At 46.3% G+C, this 20,605-nt stretch overlaps 1 protein-coding gene across 1 annotated transcript; it reads left to right on the forward strand.

Annotated features, from left to right (window-relative positions):
- Positions 1-1,280: 1,280 nt before the first annotated feature.
- Positions 1,281-19,228, forward strand: LOC138756842 (uncharacterized). Its single transcript, XM_069923233.1, has 9 exons — positions 1,281-1,513; positions 2,248-2,400; positions 3,022-3,127; positions 3,890-4,010; positions 5,623-8,601; positions 12,497-12,659; positions 14,114-14,273; positions 14,775-14,904; positions 15,985-19,228. The coding sequence occupies exons 1-9, from the start codon at positions 1,281-1,283 to the stop codon at positions 16,143-16,145; spliced, it is 4,206 nt and encodes a 1,401-aa protein (XP_069779334.1). The 3' UTR covers positions 16,146-19,228.
- Positions 19,229-20,605: the final 1,377 nt, after the last annotated feature.

Raw genomic sequence — 20,605 nt, forward strand, 5'->3', positions numbered from 1 at the left:
AATCCTCATTACCTCTTCAAAGGCTCTATCAAATTCATAAACTGTGGTCTTTCATACATAAATTCTGACTACCAAACATTCTGCTATCCAAATGCTGGTAAGTTCTCTCAGGCTGGAGAAACTAGGGTTGTCCTCTTTGTACAGAGGGACTGTGAGGTTGAATAGGATCGGGCATGCAGAAAGAAGTTTCTGTTGAAGGGCTCAAAAACTGAGGAACTAAAATAGGGGTGATTGGAAAAGGAACAGCAAGTATGGTAGGGAAGATTGAGGTAGTGAATGGTTGGAGGCTGGGGTGGGAGTTGCATGGGAGGGAAGTGGGAGCAGGCATTCATGGATGGGCTAGACTCCAAAGATCCAGCAGAGATGTGTGGAGAGGGCAGAGGAGCAGGACTAGTTGGGTTGCTCTTGCATAGAACCAGTAATTATTCAATGGGCTGAATAGTCTCCCATTAATTTTGGTACAGGTGTACCTGTGGAAACTGGTCCCCCCCCCCCCCAGGTGAGGGACGATCCCTGACCCCTGGACAAATAACGTACCTTCCCCCCAAGTGAGGGGGAGGACCCCATAACTGGTTGAGGGTCACCCTCCCCCGCCACATCCCCGGGCACAGGAGAAACCTGGCACGCAAGCCCTCTGTGACCCTTCCATCAGGATTACCTCCACCCTGAACATGCCCAGAATGTCTTCAAAGCCCCTTGTGCTGTGGCCTCTCTGAGTTCTGACTGCCTAAACCCCATGATCCCCAACTCCAAGGTCCTCCTTTTCCTCAGCCCCCTAATGAAGCCGAACCCTCCATTGCCTCGATGAAGACCCCTCCACCCCCTGTTCCTTTCAGTGTCATGTCAACCAGTTTCAGGTGCCAGATCTCCACATCTAGCTCAGTGCCTTGTGATGATCACCTGCATGGTGAATTTGTTACCATATGAAATCTGCTACATGCAAGGTGTGCTTGAGGGATGCACACTTCTGAATGCAGGCAAAGGGAAAACAAACAGAAACCTGTTGTTTACCTGAATTTCCAGAAGGCATTCAATAAGATGCCACATAAAAGACATAGCATGGATAAAAGATTGGTTAACCAATAGAGAGCAGAGAGTTGGGATATGAGGGTGTTTTTCTTCTGGTTGGTGAGTGGTGTGCTGCGGGGATCGGTGCTGGAAGCGGGGATTGTGTGTAGTGTATCTAAGTTTGCTGTTGATGCTAAATTGAGTGGAGAAGCAAATTGTGCAGAGGATACAGAGAGATAGATAGGTCAAGTGAGTGGGCAAGGGTCTGACAGATGGGTTACAATATTGGTAAATGTGAGGTTATCCACTTTGGAAGTAAAAATGGAAGATCAGAGTTTTATTTAAATGGCAAGAGATTGCAGCATTCTGCTGTGCTGAAGGTGTTCAGGTCTCCTTATTTGACGAAGGATGTACTGGCTTTGGAGACCATGCAGAGAATGTTCACCGGGCTGATTCCAGAAATTAGGGGGTTGGCCTGTGAGGAGAGGTTGAATCGTCTGGGACTGTACTCGCTGGAATTTAGAAGAATAAGAAGGGATCCTATAGAAACATAAAATTATGAAAGGCATAGATATAACCATATAACCATTTACGGAGCGGAAACAGGCCATGTTGGCCTTTCGAGTCCGCACCGGTTCACTGATTTTGTGCGCCCTCTTCAGGCATTGGTCCCGGTAGATCTTCATTCAATAATGGCCGAATTCAATGCAGGTGGAATCAGATAATAGCAAAACTAAGAGCAAACAGATTGGCTGTCTGTGTACCAAAAATAGTAAAACTTGACGAAACTGGATTTATTAAGAAAAGACAAACAATGGACAATATCTCTAAGTTCATTAATTTTCCATTTTGGGTGGGGGACACAAGAACTAGGGGGCATAGCCTCAAGATTCAGGGTAATAGATTTAGGACTGAGATGAAGAGGAACTGCTTTTCCTGAGGTTAGTGAATCTGTGGAATTGACTGCCCATTGAAGCAGTGGAGACTACCTCAGTAAAAATATTTAAGACAAGGTTGGATAGATTTTATCATAAAAGGGGAAATTAAGTGATATGGGGTAAAGACAGGAGGGTGGAGATGAGCCAATCATCAGATCAGCCAATCTTCACCCATGATCTCATTGAATGGTGGAGCAGGCTTGTTGGCCCTACTCCTGCTCCTTTGTTATGTTCTTATGGTTCCAAGCTACTGGCCTTGGTCTCTGGCAATAACTGGGTGTTGGTTTTTCCAATCTCTCAGATCCGTGGAAAAGTGGTTGAAAGTTGGGGTGGATCCTGACCTCCTCCTCCCAGATGGGATAGCAGCACTGCACCTTGCATCAGGGCAGGACACAGAAGCTGGCGTCCGCTGTTTAAAGCTCCTTCTGCAGCACGGTGCAGATCCCAACATCAGGTGAAACCCTCATGCTGAGATCGGGTACTTCATCCACAGGCCTTCAACACACTGCAGAGAAACCTGATACTCCCTTGTCTGTAGTGGTGGATATAAAACCAACAGACCTGACCATTACTGTACCCCAGTGTTATACAGTGACAGATCCATTTCCACCATTACTCTACCCAAGTGTTATAGGGACAGACCTGTACCCCAGTATTATAGGGACAGACCTGTCCCCACCAGTACTGTACCCCAGTGTTATGGGGACAGACTTGTCCCCACCAGTACTGTACCCCAGTGTTATAGGGACAGACCTGTCCCCACCAGAATTGTACCTCAGTGTTATAGTAACAGACCCGTTCCCACTAGTCACCAGTACTGTACGTGTTGTACAGTGATAGATCCATCCCCCACCAATACTGTACACCAATGTTATCTCTTGACAGACCTATTCCCACTATTCTGTATCCCAGTGTTATACATTAACAGACCTGTCCCCAACAGCAGTGTACCCCAGTGTTATTTAATGAAACAGAAGCGATGTTCATGAAATTATGTTATAATAGACCTTCTCTAAATCTGTAGATGGTTGTGTGCTGTTGAAATTTTCTCAGTGTGAATTTACTCATTATATAGATCAGCTGAGGATCTCACTCCTTTGCATGTTGCTGCTTCCTGGGGATGTATCAAGTGTGTGAAACTTCTGCTTAGAAACGGAGCAGATCCCACTCTGTTGGACGTGGTGAGTAAGGCAGGTGCCAAGAACCTGGCTGTTGGCTGTTTTCATCTGCAGTGAGGAAAGCAGGGTTTTGAATCCTGACTGCACTGGAAACATTTCTGTTACCGAAACAGCAGTTCGGTAATGTCCAATGGAAGCTGAGAGGAGGTCCGGGAGTGGGATGTTAGGACACAAGTTGTGTTCTGAGATGCCTGACCTTACAAGGTTGGGAAGGAGGTTCAACAGCAACCTGTGCAGGAAATAATTGGGAAGGAGAAAAAATCTGAAGGATGTAAATGTGGTGGGAGATAGGAAAATGATGTTAAGTGGTCAGCCTGGAATCAGCAGTCTTCTTACCTGTGATTTAATATCCTATGTATCCTCCTGCAAGGAGATGGAGACCGATAATTGTGATGTTGGTCAAGGCAGGAATCAGTCAGGATTCTATTCTCCAGGAAAAATCCACAGGATCTTTTGCATCCACTTGGGGGGGGATAATGATGCCTCAATTTAACATTCCCTCTGGACAAAGGTGGGACCTCTGGTTCCCACATGCTGACAGTGTCCAGAAATTGGTGCTCCGACCCCAGAGAGGGAACAGCAGCCGGAATTGAGGATCATTATAATCCCATTGCGTGATCTTGGTGCCAACCGATCACAGTACAGCGTACCCACAGCATCCTGCATCAGGCAGCTGGGTGATTGGGAGCTCTGGGAAATACTTTGGGGGCAGATAACAGCAGTTTGGTCTCCACACTTGACTCTCTCTCTTCACTCCCCTCCCAGGATGGACTGAGTGCTGTGGATTTGGCCAGGCAGCATGGAAATGTGAAATGTTGCCGGATTCTACAAGATTATTTTGACTGCAAGGAGAAGAGAGAGGAAGACTGCCTGGCATTGCAATATGGTCAAAGTCTAACTGTTCTAAGGGCTTTTGGTGGGGTGTGGGTTGGGTATTGATATGGGATGAAGCTCTGTGAACCAGCTCTCAAGCCACAGATCAGGGCAGCAATTGGATTGGCCTCCACACCCTGAATGATCAGAGCAATGATATGTATCATCTGAGCAGTATATGGCCTCATCTTAAACACTATCTATATTATTCACTTCTTGTGTTTACCACTTCGGTGTACGTCTAATTTGCACTCTGTTTGCTCCCCACACTTTAACATCCTCTCCTTTCTCAGGAAGAATTTCTGCTGCACTCTGGCTGTATTAGTGACTGCCTTGCCCAGGTTCTCATCTGACTCTACTTGTGGAAGCAGCATGTCTGCAACTACTGTCTCAAACCCTTTCATTGTTGGAAAGAACTGACAGGTCAACCACACAGTCACCACTCCAGAGGAAGATAATCTGTGCCCTTGAGAGATTAAACCTGTTTTGGGCCTTTCAGTCCTTGTGCACACAATGTGACTGATGCTAAAACATTAAAAGGCAAAAATGGCAGGCAGTGGAAAGCTGAAGCACTTATCAGTATCTCTGGAAAGAGAGATGAAGTTTTTTTTTCAGGTCAATGGTTAGATCAGTCACTTCTCAAAGTCATCAACCTGTGAGGCCCTGTTCCTGCCTGAGGTCTCCCCCACCCGGCATTGTATGTTGAGTGAAAATGGAAACCGATTTCACTGACTTGACTCTTGCTAATAAAAAGTTTACACCAGGGGATTCCATCAGGTCTGGAGTTGCACATTAAATCCCACTGGCAGGTGAATAACACCTTTCTATTGGTGGGTAGGAGATGGAACAGGCAACTGTGAAAGTGATTGGCCTGTTGAGTTTATAGATGTTAACGATTAATTTGCTTGAACCCATTGGAGTATGAATAAAGTCTACGATTGGTTAAACACTGTTGAACAGTGAGTGTTGCCCAATAAATAAAAAGTGGTTTCACCCAAGGGTTAATCTGCAAACATATTAGAGGGTTGGAGAGTATTAGTTGCCCCCTTCTTTGTTTCCAACATTTGTCAAAAACTGATGATTTTGGAAAAGGTTGGAAACAAAGAGGGGTGGCTAATACTGAAGCAAGAACGTCCCTTCAGCCCAGAGATTTTTTTTATTCCATGCAGTCTCTTGGGATGTTGTCACAGCTTAATCCATAGAAATCTGGAGAAACACCACAGGAGGCTCTTCTGCCCCTCATGCATGTGCTAGCTCTGTGGAAGAGCTCTTGAATGATTCTCTGTTCTTGTCTTGCCACTATGTTTTGAAGGAGGATTTGGGTTAAAGGGTGACCTTCAATGTTCAAGGCATCAGTAATCCAAGAATTTATGGTCCAAGTATTTACAGTTTGGATTAAAACCAGGCAGAAGGAGATCTTATGGGGAAGGTTTAAATTAGAGACTGGAAAGATATTGCAGAACCTTTGTCCAATACAGAAAATATGTTTTAGCAGCTTTCCTCTTTCAGAGGTGGCCAGGCCAGAGTGCAGTTTCCTAGGGCCAGTCCTTGCATCTGGGAATGGAATGGGGAAACCACATCGGAAGAGAAGAAATTACTAACTTTTGATTCTTTGATTGTTGCAGTGGGCTTTCGGAGAGTGAGCAGTGGTCTTCATTTCTTCACCAATGTGGCCAGGTATGGGATCACTGATTCCCACAGGACTTCCAGCCTCCCTGGAAAACATGAAGAATCTCATGCAGAACAGTCCCTGACAGATAGTCGGTGGGTGTTTGCATCTTATGCCAATGGAACTGGGCAGGGACTGAGTAACAGCTCAGATGATGATCGTTTGGGAGAAGTCACATCGGTCTGGTCTCAGTCCTGGGGACAATCAACAAAAGTACAGAGTCCACGCAACCCCACCACCATTCCTGAAGATAAGAGTGAAGAGAACATTGTGGGTGAAGCTACAGAACAACTGCTTGATTACTGCGTCCTGTCTAACATCACACAGCAGACTTTGGGTGGTTTGCATTGTGCCGCTGTCACTGTGGGAGATCATGCACCAGCAGACCAAAAGTTAACCGTCCAGGATGATGAGAGTTTTGATCTTAGGGCTCCGCCATCCTGTCTGGACAGCAACCACAGTCGGGGCAGTTCAATTGATGATGAAAGCTTTCTACCTCCATCTGCAACAGGAGCCCCTCTTCCTGGGAACCATAGGTTAGGTACCTCAACCAGTCCTCACCTTGGAACCCAACAAGTCCCATCAAAACAGGGCTGCGGACAGCAAATGTCAGCTGTTTTACATGAAAAGAAGGGCGGTGACCTCTCCGGTGACTGTGAGTGGATCTCTGAATTGGATTGTACCTGCGCTCTGACAGAGCAATCCCAAGCCAGTGTTTCTCCATCAAATACCCAGCACACAGGATTGTTTGATTCTGAGCTTGTAGTAAGACCGCACAGGGCCAGCGGCATCACTATGACCTCCCCAGATCATATCTATGAGCTATCACATGCAAATGTGACTTTGTTATTAGATCAGATGATTGCAGTTCCCTCTGAAGCTGGTGAACACTGCACCCAGGTCCCAGACGGTGATGGCTGCGTCAGGGTTGAATGTGCCCAGACTGAGGGCGGTGGTTCTGTCTTGGGGAACAGCCCCTACTATAGCTGTGAAAGTGGATCCGAGGTTTTCGCCAGTGCTGTGGGAAGCGTTACCAGTGTGCGCTGGGCACGACAGGATCGGGAAGATCCAGTGACTCCAACGGACAACGGTTCTCCCTCCACAATGCAGATTCCTTCAGACAGACTCTGGGGTGGTTCTTGTTCAAGGTCTCAAAGTGGGGTTAATTCGGTGCTGCCCCCTCCCATTTTGAGATCCAGTGTCTCGCAGGAAGGCTGGGAGCCAATGCCGACACTTCCATTTGAGGAAGCAAGCTTTGTTGAGGAAAGTCCTGGTGACTACTGTTTGCCAGGAGCTGTTTCACAATCCATGTACAGTTCACCCACACAGCACTGTATCTCAGGCAGCCTGTACAGCACTCTGGCTGAGCCAGGCAACAAGGGGAACTTGCATGGGGGTCTAGCCTGCACCAATTGCGGTCTATGCAAGGAACGCCGAGTGTTGATGGGTGGTGAAGGTGGATCCGAGCAGAATCGGCCAATCAGAGAGCCCGAATCTATCAGAATTCCGGTGAAAGCCAAGGGTTTTCCAGGTTCCTTGATGCATTCAGAGTATTTATCTGTCCAAGTAGAGCAGCTGCGGCATGGGGCAGAAGGAAGGACACCAGCTGATCCAGAAGGATCGGAAGGCCCGACAGTGGAAGGTGAAGGTGGCTCTGGTTTGGCAAAGAGATTCAAGGACGTGGAGTCTTACAAAGGAGGCCCCTCTTTGGCCAATGAGGAAAGGTTGTCGCCTTTCGTTACTCTGCGCACCAAGAGCCGATTGGCCAACTCTGCATCTATCCATGACCCTTTGCTCTTTGACCAGAGTGTTCCCCGGCCAACTAGAATTAGAAGAGTCCGCAACCTACAGGATGATACCCTCACTCCTGATTGCTCCAATGTATTGCAGGATGGCAAGGATGAAGATCACTCACTCTCAACTTGCTCATCAGCTGAAAATGATGCAGTCTTTGACACAGTCCCCTTTGTTCATGGTAATGGTCACTGGGCCAAATGTGTTCAGAACCAGGGGTCTATCTGCTTGGTTACAGCTAATCCCAAGAGGAGCGGAATGGATGTGTTGCTGAGGTCACACGATGCGGGTGGTATCCAGAATCTCCAGCTGAGATCTGTGGGCAGCAGTCCAGAACCAACGGAGAGGAGCCAGGCAGAGAGGCTGGTCAATGAGCTGCCTCCAGGGAAGAGAGCGAGTGGTACCTCTGAGGACAGACCCTGTGTTCCAGCAGTGGAAACTAGAGCCCATGAAGAGCTGAAGGTGTTGGAGAGTTGGAAGATAAATAAAGCTGTGCAGTTGCCCAGTGCTCCTAAGTGCCCATCTCCTCAGTGCCTGAGCCTAGCACCCGTTATCAATGCTCAGGACAAGAAGTGCAATATGCTGGAACACGGCAGGTTCAAGGGTTATGTCTCTCAGTCAGAGAATCAAATGGAAGCTTCACTCAGCAAAGGGATCAGCCATTCCCTGCAGCCTCTGAAGGGTCTTCTGTCCAATATGAAATGGCAGAGCTGCCTGAGTCGCCCTCCTGTGCCTGTGTCTCCTGGTAACCGTCCTGTCAGCTGTGGTGAGAGCGAACCACTGGAGTTCCTTTACACTGATGCTGAGGGTAGCCATGCCCTGATTGAATGCTGTTATCCCTGCAAGGACACAAGCTTTCAACACCTGGCTGCTTCCAGCGATGACGAGACCATCATCTACGACTGGAAGACCTATCAAAGCAGCAAAGTGACTCCTGAGGAGAAGGAGAACCTCTGGCCGAGCAACGAGCCCCCCAGCATTTCACCTCGCCTCCACCGCCTGTCCAATAGGCAGATACTGAAGCAGCTACGGGAGTTCGGAGAGGACCCTGGACCAGTGACCAACCTCACCCGAGGTGTTTACCTGCTTCATCTGCATCGGATACAGAAGGAAGGCCGTCCCCAGAGGCAGCCCACACCAAGTGAGTGCAGAGTTTGACCATCTAACCCTAAATAAGTTGCTGTGGTTAATTGGCATTATTCGTGATCTTTCAGGAATCGCTGGAGTCAGAATGGTTCAAGAGAAATTGAAAATAACAAATGTAGGGAGAGAGGAACAGGCCATAGGTCGGTTAGCCTGACTCCAGTAGCCGGCAAGGTTCCAGAGTAAGGGTGAAGAGTCTATATTCAAAAGCACACGATAAAATGGACTGAAGTCAGCATGTTTCTTTAAGGGGAGATCTTGCTTGTCGAACAAGTTAGAATTCTTTTTTTTTAAATTTTTTATTTTTCACACCATAAATCACATTAGCCATGCTACACACTTTCTTTTTCACACATATACAGTGACTTTTTCTTCCCACCCCCCTACCCTCCTCCCATCCATTTTAGGTATACAATCTAGGTTACATTAAACCAGTCAGACAATGTTGTCATTCAACAAAAATACACCAGAAATTCTACTGAGTCCATTCTTTTCTTTCCTTCTCCTTCCATCAACTTAGGTAATGGTTGTCCCCGGTAGGTTTTCGCTATTGTATTTAATGTAAGGCTCCCATATTTGTTCGAATATTTCAATATTATTTCTTAAACTATGTTATTTTTTCTAATGGAATACATTTATTCATTTCTATATACCATTGTTGTATTTTCAAATTATCTTCCAATTTCCAGGTTGACATAATACATTTTTTTGCTACGGCTAGAGCTATCTTACAAATCTTTTTTGTGCATCCTCCAAATCAATTCCAAATTCTTTGTTTTTTATGTTACTTAGGAGAAAGATCTCTGGATTCTTTGGTATTTTGTTTTCTGTTATTTTATTTAATATCTGATTGAGATCTTCCCAAAATTTTTCTACTTTCTCACATGTCCAGATTGCATGAATTGTTGTTCCCATTTCTTTTTTACATCGAAAACATCTATCAGATACTGTTGGGTCCCATTTATTTAACTTTTGCGGTGTAATGTATAGACTGTGTAACCAGTTATATTGTATCATACGTAGCCTCGTATTTATTGTATTTCTCATCGTTCCAGAACATAATTTCTCCCATGTTTCCTTTTTTATCTTTATACTTAAATCTTGTTCCCATTTTTGTTTAGTTTTACCATTTGTTTCCTCATTCTCCTTTTCTTGCAGTTTAATATACATATTTGTTGTAAATCTTTTGATTAACATTGTATCTGTAATCACATATTCAAGGTTACTTCCCTCTGGCAAACTCAAATTGCTTCCTAATTTATCCTTCAAGTAGGATCTCAGTTGGTAATATGCCTCTCCATTTGGGTTTGCGAATTCACTCGCAAGCGTCAACTGATTTTGCAGTGACCGCTATTCCCCCCCACCCAGCCCCCCCAGAAAAGATTTCACTTTTCATATGTAACAAAGGTCACTCTTTTAATTCCCTCCTTATTCTCTCTATTCCATTACCTTCCCTTATTAATTCTTGTCTATACTATCTATATTTTCCTCTAAGTACAGATACATTCACGTACGCACATTATACCTATACACTCTTATACCTCTTTACCCACATACATATCAATCGTGATCATTTTTACTCTCATTACCCGTCTTCATCCCTCAGTCTATTTTGTAATTGTTCTGCAAATTTTCGTGCTTCTTCTGGATCCGAGAATAGTCTGTTTTGTTGTCCTGGAATAAATATTTTCAATACCGCTGGATGCTTTAGTATAAATTTATACCCTTTCTTCCATAAAATCGTCTTTGCTGTATTGAACTCCTTTCTCTTCTTTAGGAGTTCAAAACTTATATCTGGAAAAATGAAGATTTTTTGCCCTTTATACTCTAGTGGCTTGTTGCCATCTCTTACTTTTTCCATTGTCTTCTCCAGTACCTTTTCTCTTGTAGTATATCTTAGGAATTTTACTAAAATAGATCTTGGTTTTTGTTGTGGTTGTGGTTTAAAGGCCAATGCTCTATGTGCCCTTTCTATTTCCATTTCTTGCTGTAGTTCTGGACATCCTAGGATCCTAGGGATCCAATCTTTTATAAACTCTCTCATATTCTTGCCTTCTTCATCTTCCTTAAGGCCCACTATCTTTGTGTTATTTCTTCTGTTATAGTTTTCCATTATATCTATTTTCTGAGCTAACAGTTCTTGTGTCTCTATAGCTTTTTTATTAGATTCCTCTAATTTCTTTTTTAAGTCTTCTACCTCCATTTCTGCTGCTGCTTCCCACTCTTCCATCTTGTCCATTTTCTTTCCCATTTCTGTTAAGGTCATATCTATTTTATTCATTTTTTCTTCTGTGTTGTTTATTCTTCTTCTTAAATCATTAAATTCCTATGTTTGCCATTCTTTAAATGACTCCATGTATCCTTTAATAAGAGAAAGTATATCCTTTGTCTTGCCTTTCCCTTCTTCTTCTATTTCACTGTACTCTTCCTCTTCCTCTTCTTCTTCCTCTGGGTTGGCCATCTGTTGTTTCCTTGTTGCCCTTTTCTCCTCTTCTTTCTTGTTTCCATTGTCTTCTGTGTTCTCTTCTTGCTGCAGGTGTTCTGCAGCTGTCGTTGCCGGCTGTGGAGATCGACTCCCCAGCTGGTTCCCCCTCCCGTAGGTGTGTTTTTTTGCATGCGCGGTTGCGCACTTTTACTCGGCTCAGCCAGCCATTTTTGTAGTCCAATTTCTACCGACCTGAGGGAGCGGGTTTCTCTCTCCACCGCGGGCCTCTTCAAACAGGTAAGGCCTTCTCCTTCTTCCTCCGTTGTCTTCTCTTCCTCTCTTCTTACCGTTGATTTCGATTTTTCTTTTTTTGTCGCCATCTTCTTTCCACCTTTATACTCACTTTTCTTTAACTTTTATTTCTGTGCCTTTGTGTTTTCCTTTGTTTTTTCCGACTTTTCTCTAGAGGGCTGGAGTTCACCGTCCGGCCACTACTCCATCACGTGACTCCCTCAAGTTAGAATTCTTTGAGGAAGTCATAAGCAGGACGGACAAGGAGAGTCGATGGATTTTCAGAGAGCTGTTGAGAAGGGGTCAGTGTTGTGTCTGCTACTTTTCAGGCTGCATGTAAATAATTTAGATGATGGAATTGATGGGTTTGCAGATGATGGGTGGAGGGGAGTGGTGTTGAGGAAGCAGGGAGTCTGTAGAGGGTCTTGAACAGGTTGGGAGAATAAGTGTGTGTCATGCACTTTGATAGAAGGAATAAAGGCGTGGACTATTTTCTAAATGGGAGAGAATTCAGAAAGGGGAGGTCCCAAGGGACTAGGGAATGCTAGTGCAGAATTCCATGAAGGTTAACTTGCAGGTTGAGTTTGTAAATGCAATGTTATGGGGAGAAGGCAAGAGAATGGAGATGAGAGAGACAATTCAAATGGCAAAGCAGACTCGATTCTCCTCCTACTTCTTGTATCACAACTGTCCTTTCTATCTCTGGTCCCACACACTTCAGCGGATCTGATGAGCACATCTTCTGAAGGCTGAGTCGCAGTGTGAATCGAGAACACAACTATCTCTGTTGCAAGTCAGCTATACTGTACTCACGGTGCTGCCCCGTCCAAGCCCCCTCTCACGCCTTGGGTGAAGGACAGAATCAACTTGAAGAGGTGAGGTCTTCATTGCTCAGGCCAAATCCTCAAAGATGAGATGTTCAGTGACTATCTGGCTACTGGGTGTGGATCCTGCTTCGTTAATTCTCCACAATGGCTGATTGTGAGGTGACTTGGTCCTGTGGTTTAGGCTATATGTGGTGGCTAGGCAGTCACTTTCCCCTTGGCTGATTAAAGGTGCCCTCAATGACAGCACAGCAATAGTGCGTGGAGATTGGACAATGGTGATGTACCACTCTATGGGTTTTCAGGGGATGAGAAGGCAACACAGACAAACCTCATCAACTTTGTGTTCACAGCCTACAGTCCTGAGCTGGCTCAGACATTGGACAAGTTCCTGTTCCCTGACTGCAGTCAAGATGAGATGGCCTTGGTTCAGCAATTTGATCAGCCGGACCCAAAGCGCAGGTGGAGGGAAGGTCTCGTCAAATCCAGCTTCAACTACTTGCTACTTGACCCAAGGTAAAGTCCTGTGGTTCCTCTGTACTTCAGATAAAAAGTTTTAAAAAGCTCACAAATGAAACATCTGGAGCTGTTGCTCCCACCCTTAAAGGGAGTGAGATCCAAGTCAGATCTGCCCTCAGTTTAAATAGTTTGTCCAGGGGGGAAGGACCCAATCTCCTCCACTCTGACCTTGGACCTCCTTCCTGGCACTGACCTGGTGAACCTCTCCACACCCTCTGGTGTGGATGACGGTGCCCACACAAGGCTTCAGCTGTAGTTTGTTCAGATTTCCCCATAGCCTCCTCACCCCACCCCTCCATCCACAGACTAGCCTTTTTCTGAATCCAGGTTCCATGCACTTTACCCAGTACTTTCATAAACTCAGGCCATTGTACGGGTTAAGGCATACATCTTCCTGCAGCTTCTAGCTCTTCCTCTCGCTGTCCCCCACAATTCCAAGCTTCAGAATTTTCACATTCTATGCCATGATCATTCATCTTTATTCAGAAAGTCCCGGGGTCCTGGCGCAGGCCCAGCCCTCTCCCCACCCGGGGTCCTGTCTGAAAACAACTTTATCATTACTGTCATTTAACCCTGTGCTGCCAATGTCCTTGAATTCCACTCACCAGTATTGTGGGGCTGCAGTAGTCCACATCCATGCAGGTGACAGGCCGCATTCCCATCATCAACCTTCTCCGTCACTTCAACAAAAACATTCAATAGGCAAGATAGCTTCGCAGCCCTCTCCAGATCAACTCCAGCTTCACCATCGGTGTTGCTAGACCAGTGTGGGGGTGGGTTTGGAGCCAGAGACCACTTCCTCCTGGTCCCCTGGCTGCAGATGTTGTTGGGAAATGTGCTCTGTACTGGCAAAAGAGTATGAAGGTTCTTCACTCCATAGGAGGACCACTCAGACCCCTGGTTCCCAGTGCTCTTCCTCACAGAGTTTGTTCACCAATTCTTGCGTTTCCCAATCACAGCAGGCCATTCAACCCATTGAATCCATGCCAGTTCCCAAAGCAATCCTGTTCATCCCATTCCACCTCTCACCGCCGTCACGCTGCCTCTGATTCTCCGACCCCTCACCTTGACACTAGGACCAGCTAACCCACCAACCCACACATTTGTGGGATGTGAGAGAAAACCCTGCCTCCGATGGAAACTGGCATGGCCACGGGGAGACCAATTGGAGCTCCGAGGGAGGATTAAATCTCAGGACGCATTTGAGGGATGAAATTTGGAGGCAAAGACACAAGACCCTACAGGAGCCAGAATCAGAAACAAGTGCTGGAAGAACCCAGAAGGTCAGGCAGCATCTATGGAGGCAGAGTGATGGTCTATGTTTGTTTGATGACCCTGCATCAGGGCTGAGAGTGTAGCAGTGAGTAAATAGGGTCTGTGCACAGTTAAGCAGATGAGGGGAAAGGCTTTGGCCAACCGTAACTCCTTGTCTTCTTCCTCGCCTCCCATAGGGTCACAAAGAACCTACCTGCTCGCTCTCACACCCTGACCTCTGCTGAGTGCTTCCATACGTTTGTCAGCTCCATCTTTTATGTGGGGAAAGGCAAGCGTTCACGGCCATTCTCTCACCTCTACCAGGCGCTGACTAGCACCAAACGTGAGAAGCAGCAAGTAAGTGAGAAAGCAACCATACTGAAATTGTTTCAGTTTTTTGATTTTGATATACCTTTGTCCTGAAGAGTCTGAATCATGGGGGAGGGAGTGTGAGCGGTGACCTGCTCCACTCCACAGGGGTGTGAGTTAGGGTTCGGGTGAGTCTGTGGTTGCTGCAAGCCTGAAGCTCTCAGCTGTTACTGTTACCCTCATCACCCCTGGGCACATGTGGAGTGAGATAGTGGGGCTAGAACAACAATATTGCTTCCCTGAAGACCGGTGAGACAGCCTCAGCTGCTAACAACTGGGTAGAAATGGACTCACAGTGCTGGACGGCCTCTCCCTTTGTGAATTAATGGTGGTCATGGACTACCAGGTATTTCAGTGAGACTGATTCCATGGGGCAGGGTTTGAAGTATCAGTCAGCATTGAGGGCTCAGTCCCTGACAATCACTCACACAGCCAAGGGTTTTGTACCTGCTACCCTGACACATCTACCTTCCTGCTCCTCCCTCACAGTTCAGTGGCAAACTGAAGCACATCTTTGACATCTGGAGCTGTGGCCAAGGCGTGATCTCTCTTCATTGTTTCCAAAATGTTATTCCGGTTGAAGCGTACACTCGGGAAGCTTGCATGGTCGATGCTCTGGGTGAGTTGGCTGTTGGTGTTCCTCTATTTAACAGGGACAGTCCAGTACTGTTCTGGAAAATTCTCCAGCACACACCTTCAAACATATCAGCTCATTGAAACTGCTATTGTCCTCCCTGTCTCTGTAAACCTTTCTGGTCCCCTACACCCTTCTCTGTCTCTGTCACACTCTGACACCCATCCCTGTCTTTGTCACCCCCCTCTGGTCCCCTACTTGCCTCCTGTCTCTATAAGTCACCCCCCCCCCCCTCCAGTCCCCACATCACTCCCTGTCTTTGTAACTCTCTCCAGTTCCCTGTCTCTATCCCCTGTGGAGCATGTGCTGTGATGGGGCATCTGCCCGATGTGTCCACGCCATGGGAGATGGCATGCTATCTCTCGCCAAGGTTAAGGCACTGAAGGGAATTGACACACCTCAGAGTTTTGCTGAAGAGTTGGATTCCTTGGAGAGGTGGAGCCAGAGTTCCTTGTTAACTGCTAGTGAGCTACCCTTCCTGCTGGCTTGTCAGGTCTCCCACATTGCCAGAGCTGTTTCTGTTCCACCCCTTTCCAGCTTTCTCCATTCCTCCTTATGACTATCCACCTTTCCTTTGCACTCATTCCTGTGTGGCCACCTCCACATGCCTCTGCCCACTCCCCCCACCCCAGGCATCCCCCACCCTGAATCCACCACCACCCCCACCCCAGGCATCCCTGGGCTTTCCTGAACCCCGCCCCCCCCACCCTCATTCTTGCAGCCAGAGCATGCCCTGCCTTCATGCGACCCGCCCTGGCTCCATGGGTCACCAGTCAGACTCTTCCTTGGAGAGACGATGGGTCCCACTAATGGGGAGCTTCTTGCAAATGGCTGGACCATGACTGGGACAGGCAATTTGTGTCTTTTTTTAAGGTTAAGGGTCACTCTGTTCAGAGGTACTTTTATTTTCAGTGAAGTATTTAGTTTGGTGGGAAGCGTGGGTTTCTCTATTAGTTGTTGGAGGGCAGGGATGGTGCATGCAGGACATCAGGAGCCATGGTGAAGTGGGGCGGGGGGGTCCCTGGGTCACATTTTGAGCACAAATTGTCCTCTCTCCCCACACAGGCCTGCAGATGTTGACCAACAAGAAGCGGGGCGATTACTATGGAGTGGTGGGCACGTGGCCCCTGAGACGGCGACGACGACTGGGGGTCCACATGCTGAAGCGCGCAATGGAGATCTTCCTGGTGGAGGGCGAGAGACAGCTCCGTCCAGCTGATGTCTAGACAGGTGGAGAGGTAGTTGCTGCAGACTGCTATGGGAGTGTTGGGCTGCTACAGCCCAGTCAGACCCATTCTGGTGCTGCCAGTCTCCCGAGCACCCTCCTCCTCCAGACATTGCACTATTACTAAGAGGATGGAGAAACCCAAGGGCGCTGACAGCTCCCTGAAACCATCCTTCCTTGATCCAGCAGGCCTGCCCTTCAGGGGAAGGGGGAGCAGCCCCTCTCTTGGTGGGAGCTTGTGGCTGGTGTCAGATGGTTGTGCTACAGCTCTTCATAATCCAACACTCTAACCTTTTAATGTTGATTTTATAATGTTTTTAGATTCAGGCAATTTATTAATTACATGTAGGGACTGGCATTTCTTGCCCATTATGCTGAATGACTCAGGCCAATCCAGAGGGGAGTGGGGTCTGTAGGCAACTGGTCATGTTCCTCCTCTGGTTGGGTTCCTTCATCCTCACGACTTCTGTCTCTGAAACCAGATCATTCTCTGGGGTTGTGGCAGGGCTGGCATTTGAACGTGTCTGACTGGTTGGCCCATGCCTGTTGGATCACGAGTGTTGGAGTAGTCAACCATGGACTCTCGAGCTCCCTGTCCACGTCGGGTTCCTCACCTCACTCCAGGAAGCAGCTCCTCCAGATGTGTTCCAGCTGTGAATTCACCAGGTCTAGCTGTTTTTTCAGAATTGCTGGGGATACTACCTCCATCGATCTGTGTCAGACATTGCATTGAGTGAGGTCACACAGTGACAGAAGGAACCCCACTCAGCTCCCCCTGTCCTCTGGAGAATCCCAAACCAGGGATGACCAGTTGAAATTTGTATTTGTCAGCAAGGAGTCTGCAGGTGCTGGCAGGCTGGAACAACATATAAACTGCTGAAGGAACTCAGGCAGCATCTGTGGAAGGCAATGGAGTCAATGTTTCAGGCCAAACCTAATTCTTGTTGTTCCTATTGAAGAGTTTCAGCCCCAAAATGTTGACTATCACCTTCCTCAGATGCTATCCAACCCACTGAGTCTGCCAGCACTTTGTTACTGTAATAGTTACAAGGTGAAGTGCAAAGTGTACACCAGAGCTCTCTGGCTTCGCCTGCCAGTGAACTTGCATCTTGTGTGACTGGAATGTACTGGTACCTGTTCTTGGGTCCAATTCCAGGCATGTTGCGCCCCTTCTGGGAATCTAAGACCAGCAGGAAATTCAGCAATATGTGGCATTTGTGGCTGGGCATAAGCTAACATCTACACAGGAACCTCCTGGAGGGACTTCCTGAATGTCATTTTGATGTGGGCTCTACTTTTTAACCACCTGGGACTCTGCAGTCAACTTTAGGGGGTTGAATGTCCTTGTGCTCTCCTGTCCGAGCATTGATTAGATGCTGGCTGGAATTGCTGCTATTGGAGGGAGTTCCAGCTAATCAATGATATATGATTGCTATAATGGCACAGTTAGTGTAATGCTATTACAGCTCAAGTGACTAGAGTTAGTCTGGCACTGTCTGTAGGAGTTTGTACACTCTCCCTGTGACCTGCTTGAGGTATCCTCAGGTGCTCTAGTTTCTTCCCACCATTCAAAATATATGGGAATTTTAAATTAATTAGTAATTGGGCGGCATGGGATCATGGGGCAGAAGGGCCTGTTGCTGTGCTCTATGTCTAAATGTTAATGTGAACTAGGTGTGCTCCCTCCAGCTGTTGCTGATGCCTGGTTTGTAAATTGCACATTTAAAACTGTAATTTTGGGGTTTTTTTTTAAATCTTATATTTTTGAGAAAGTGGTTAAAGAGCATGGGTTGAGGATGGTGGCATTAAAACACAGCTCTGCCTGCCTCTGGTCTCAACAGCGAGTTTCCAAACAGTCCAGCGATGCAACGAATAGTGCAGCTGCCTTGCTCCACAACTCTGTGACCGGAACACATCTGGAATTAATCTTTTGGTATTTTTCTGCTGTTTGTAGATCAGGACATTTATAACATACAGGTGCACAATGCACTGAAATGCATTCACAAGATTCAAGGCTCAAATCCTAATGAAAAAGGTCAATGAGCATTGATATCGGGTCATTGGTATTAACTGTTGAGCTATTCATTTGGACAACAACTGCTCAGTTCTTTGCCTCAACACCACCTCTCTCCCAGCTCCCCGAACCATAGGGTCGATAGCCCAGGGTGACAGAGGAGGAGGAGGAGGACATCAGGGGTAGGTTTTTTTTTTACAGAGTTGTGGAAGCCTGGAATATATTAATGGTGGTGGAGAATGGTACAATAGGGACATTTAAAAGACTTAGATAGTCATATAGGTGCAAGAAAAATGAGTTATGGGTGTGAAGTAGGGAAGGTTTAGATCAGTGGTTCTCAACTTTTTTCTTTCCACTCACATACCACCTTAAGTAATCCCTTACTAACCACTGAGCATCTATGGCATCCTAGTTATAACGGATTGCTTAAGGTGGTATGTGAGTGGAAAGTTTAGATTGTTGAGTAAGTTTATGTAGGTCGGCACAACAATGTGGGCTGAAGGGCCAGTATTGTCCTTGAATGTTCTAGGTGGATAAGTCTCCGGGACCAGACGGGATCTTCCCCAGGACATTGAGAGAAGTGAAGGAGGAAATAGCAGAGGCTCTGGCGGTAATTTTCCAAATGTCATTAGATATGGGGATAGTGCCGGAGGATTGGCGCATTGCGCATGTGGTTCCGTTATTTAAAAAGGGTTCAAGGAGGAAGCCTGGCAACTATTGGCCTGTAAGTTTGACGTCTGTGGTAGGTAAATTAATGGAGAAAATTCTTAGAGATAGTACTTATAAACATCTGGATAGACAGGGTCTGATCAGGAGCACTCAACATGGATTTGTGGGAGGAAAGTCATGTTTGACCAATCTGATTGAATTTTTTGAAGAGGTGACTAGGAATGTGGATGATGGTAGCGCAGTGGATGTTGTCTATATGGACTTCAGTAAGGCCTTCGATAAGGTACCACATGGAAGGTTAGTTAGGAAGGTGCAGTCTTTAGGTATAAATTTTAAGATAGTCAAATGGATTGAACATTGGCTGAAAGGGAGAGGCCAGAGAGTGGTAGTGGATAATTGTCTGTCAGGTTGGAGGCCGGTGACCAGTGGTGTGCCTCAAGGATCTGTATTGGGCCCATTGTTGTTCATTATATACATTAATGATCTAGATGATGGGGTGGTGAATTGGATTAGTAAATATGCAGACGATACTAAGATAGGTGGAATAGTGGATAATGAAGAAGGTTTTCAAGGATTGCAGAGGGATTTGGGCTGCTTAGAAAAGTGGGCTGAAAAATGGCAGATGGAATTTAATGCTGATAAGTGTAAGGTGCTTCATTTTGGTAAGAAGAATCAGAATAGGACATACGTGGTAAATGGGAGAGCATTGAGGAATACAGAAGAGCAGAAAGATTTAGGAGTAACGGTACATCGTTCCCTGAAGGTAGAAACTCACGTGAATAGGGTGGTGAAGAAGGCTTTTAGTATGCTGGCCTTTATCAATCATTGCATGGAATATAGGAGTTGGGAGGTGATGTTGAGATTGTATAAGACGTTGGTGCGGCCTAATTTGGAGTTCTGTGTGCAATTCTGGTCACCTAATTATAGGAAGGATATAAACAGAGTGGAGAGAGTGCAGAGAAGGTTTACTAGAATGTTACCTGGGTTTAAGCATCTAGAGTATAGGGAGAGATTGGACAGATTAGGTCTTTATTCTTTGGAGCGTAGAAGGTTGAGAGGGGATTTGATGGAAGTATTTAAGATTATGAAAGGGATAGACAGAGTGGATGTGGATAGACTATTTCCGTTAAGAGGAGGAAAGATTAAAACAAGAGGACATGAGTTAAGAATTAAGGGGCAGAGGTTTAGAGGTAACATGAGGGGGAACTTCTTTACTCAGAGAGTGGTAGCCGTGTGGAATGATCTTCCGGGAGAAATAGTGGCGGCGGAGTCAATTGTATTATTTAAGAAAAGATTGGACAGGTATATGGATGAGAAGAAGATGGAGGGTTATGGGCATTGTGCAGGGAGGTGAGACTAGAAAGGGGTGTTTGGTTCGGTGCGGACTAGAAGGGCCTAATGGCCTGTTTCCGTGCTGTAATTGTTGTTATGTTTGAGTTGATGGTGAAAAGGCGAATGCAATGTTGACACTCCTATCTTGAGAAATAGGACACAAGAGCAGGGATGTGATATTGAGATTTCATAAGGCACTGGTGAGGCCGGGTATATGTATTGGGCTCCTTATTAAAGAAAATGTGCTGGCATTGGAGAGGGTTCAGAGAGTAGTTACAAGAATGCTTCCTGGAATGAAGGGATTAGCAAAAGAGGAACATTTTACAGCTCAGACTGTGCTCCTTGGAGTTCAGAAGAATGAGGGAGGACCTTGTAAAAGCATCTTGAATGTTCAAAGTCCTGGACAGATGTTGCAAAGTTGTTTCTCATGGTAGGGGAGTCTAGGA

The sequence above is a fragment of the Narcine bancroftii genome, chromosome 3 (genome assembly GCF_036971445.1).
Source record: "Narcine bancroftii isolate sNarBan1 chromosome 3, sNarBan1.hap1, whole genome shotgun sequence".
NCBI classification, from domain to species: domain Eukaryota; kingdom Metazoa; phylum Chordata; class Chondrichthyes; order Torpediniformes; family Narcinidae; genus Narcine; species Narcine bancroftii.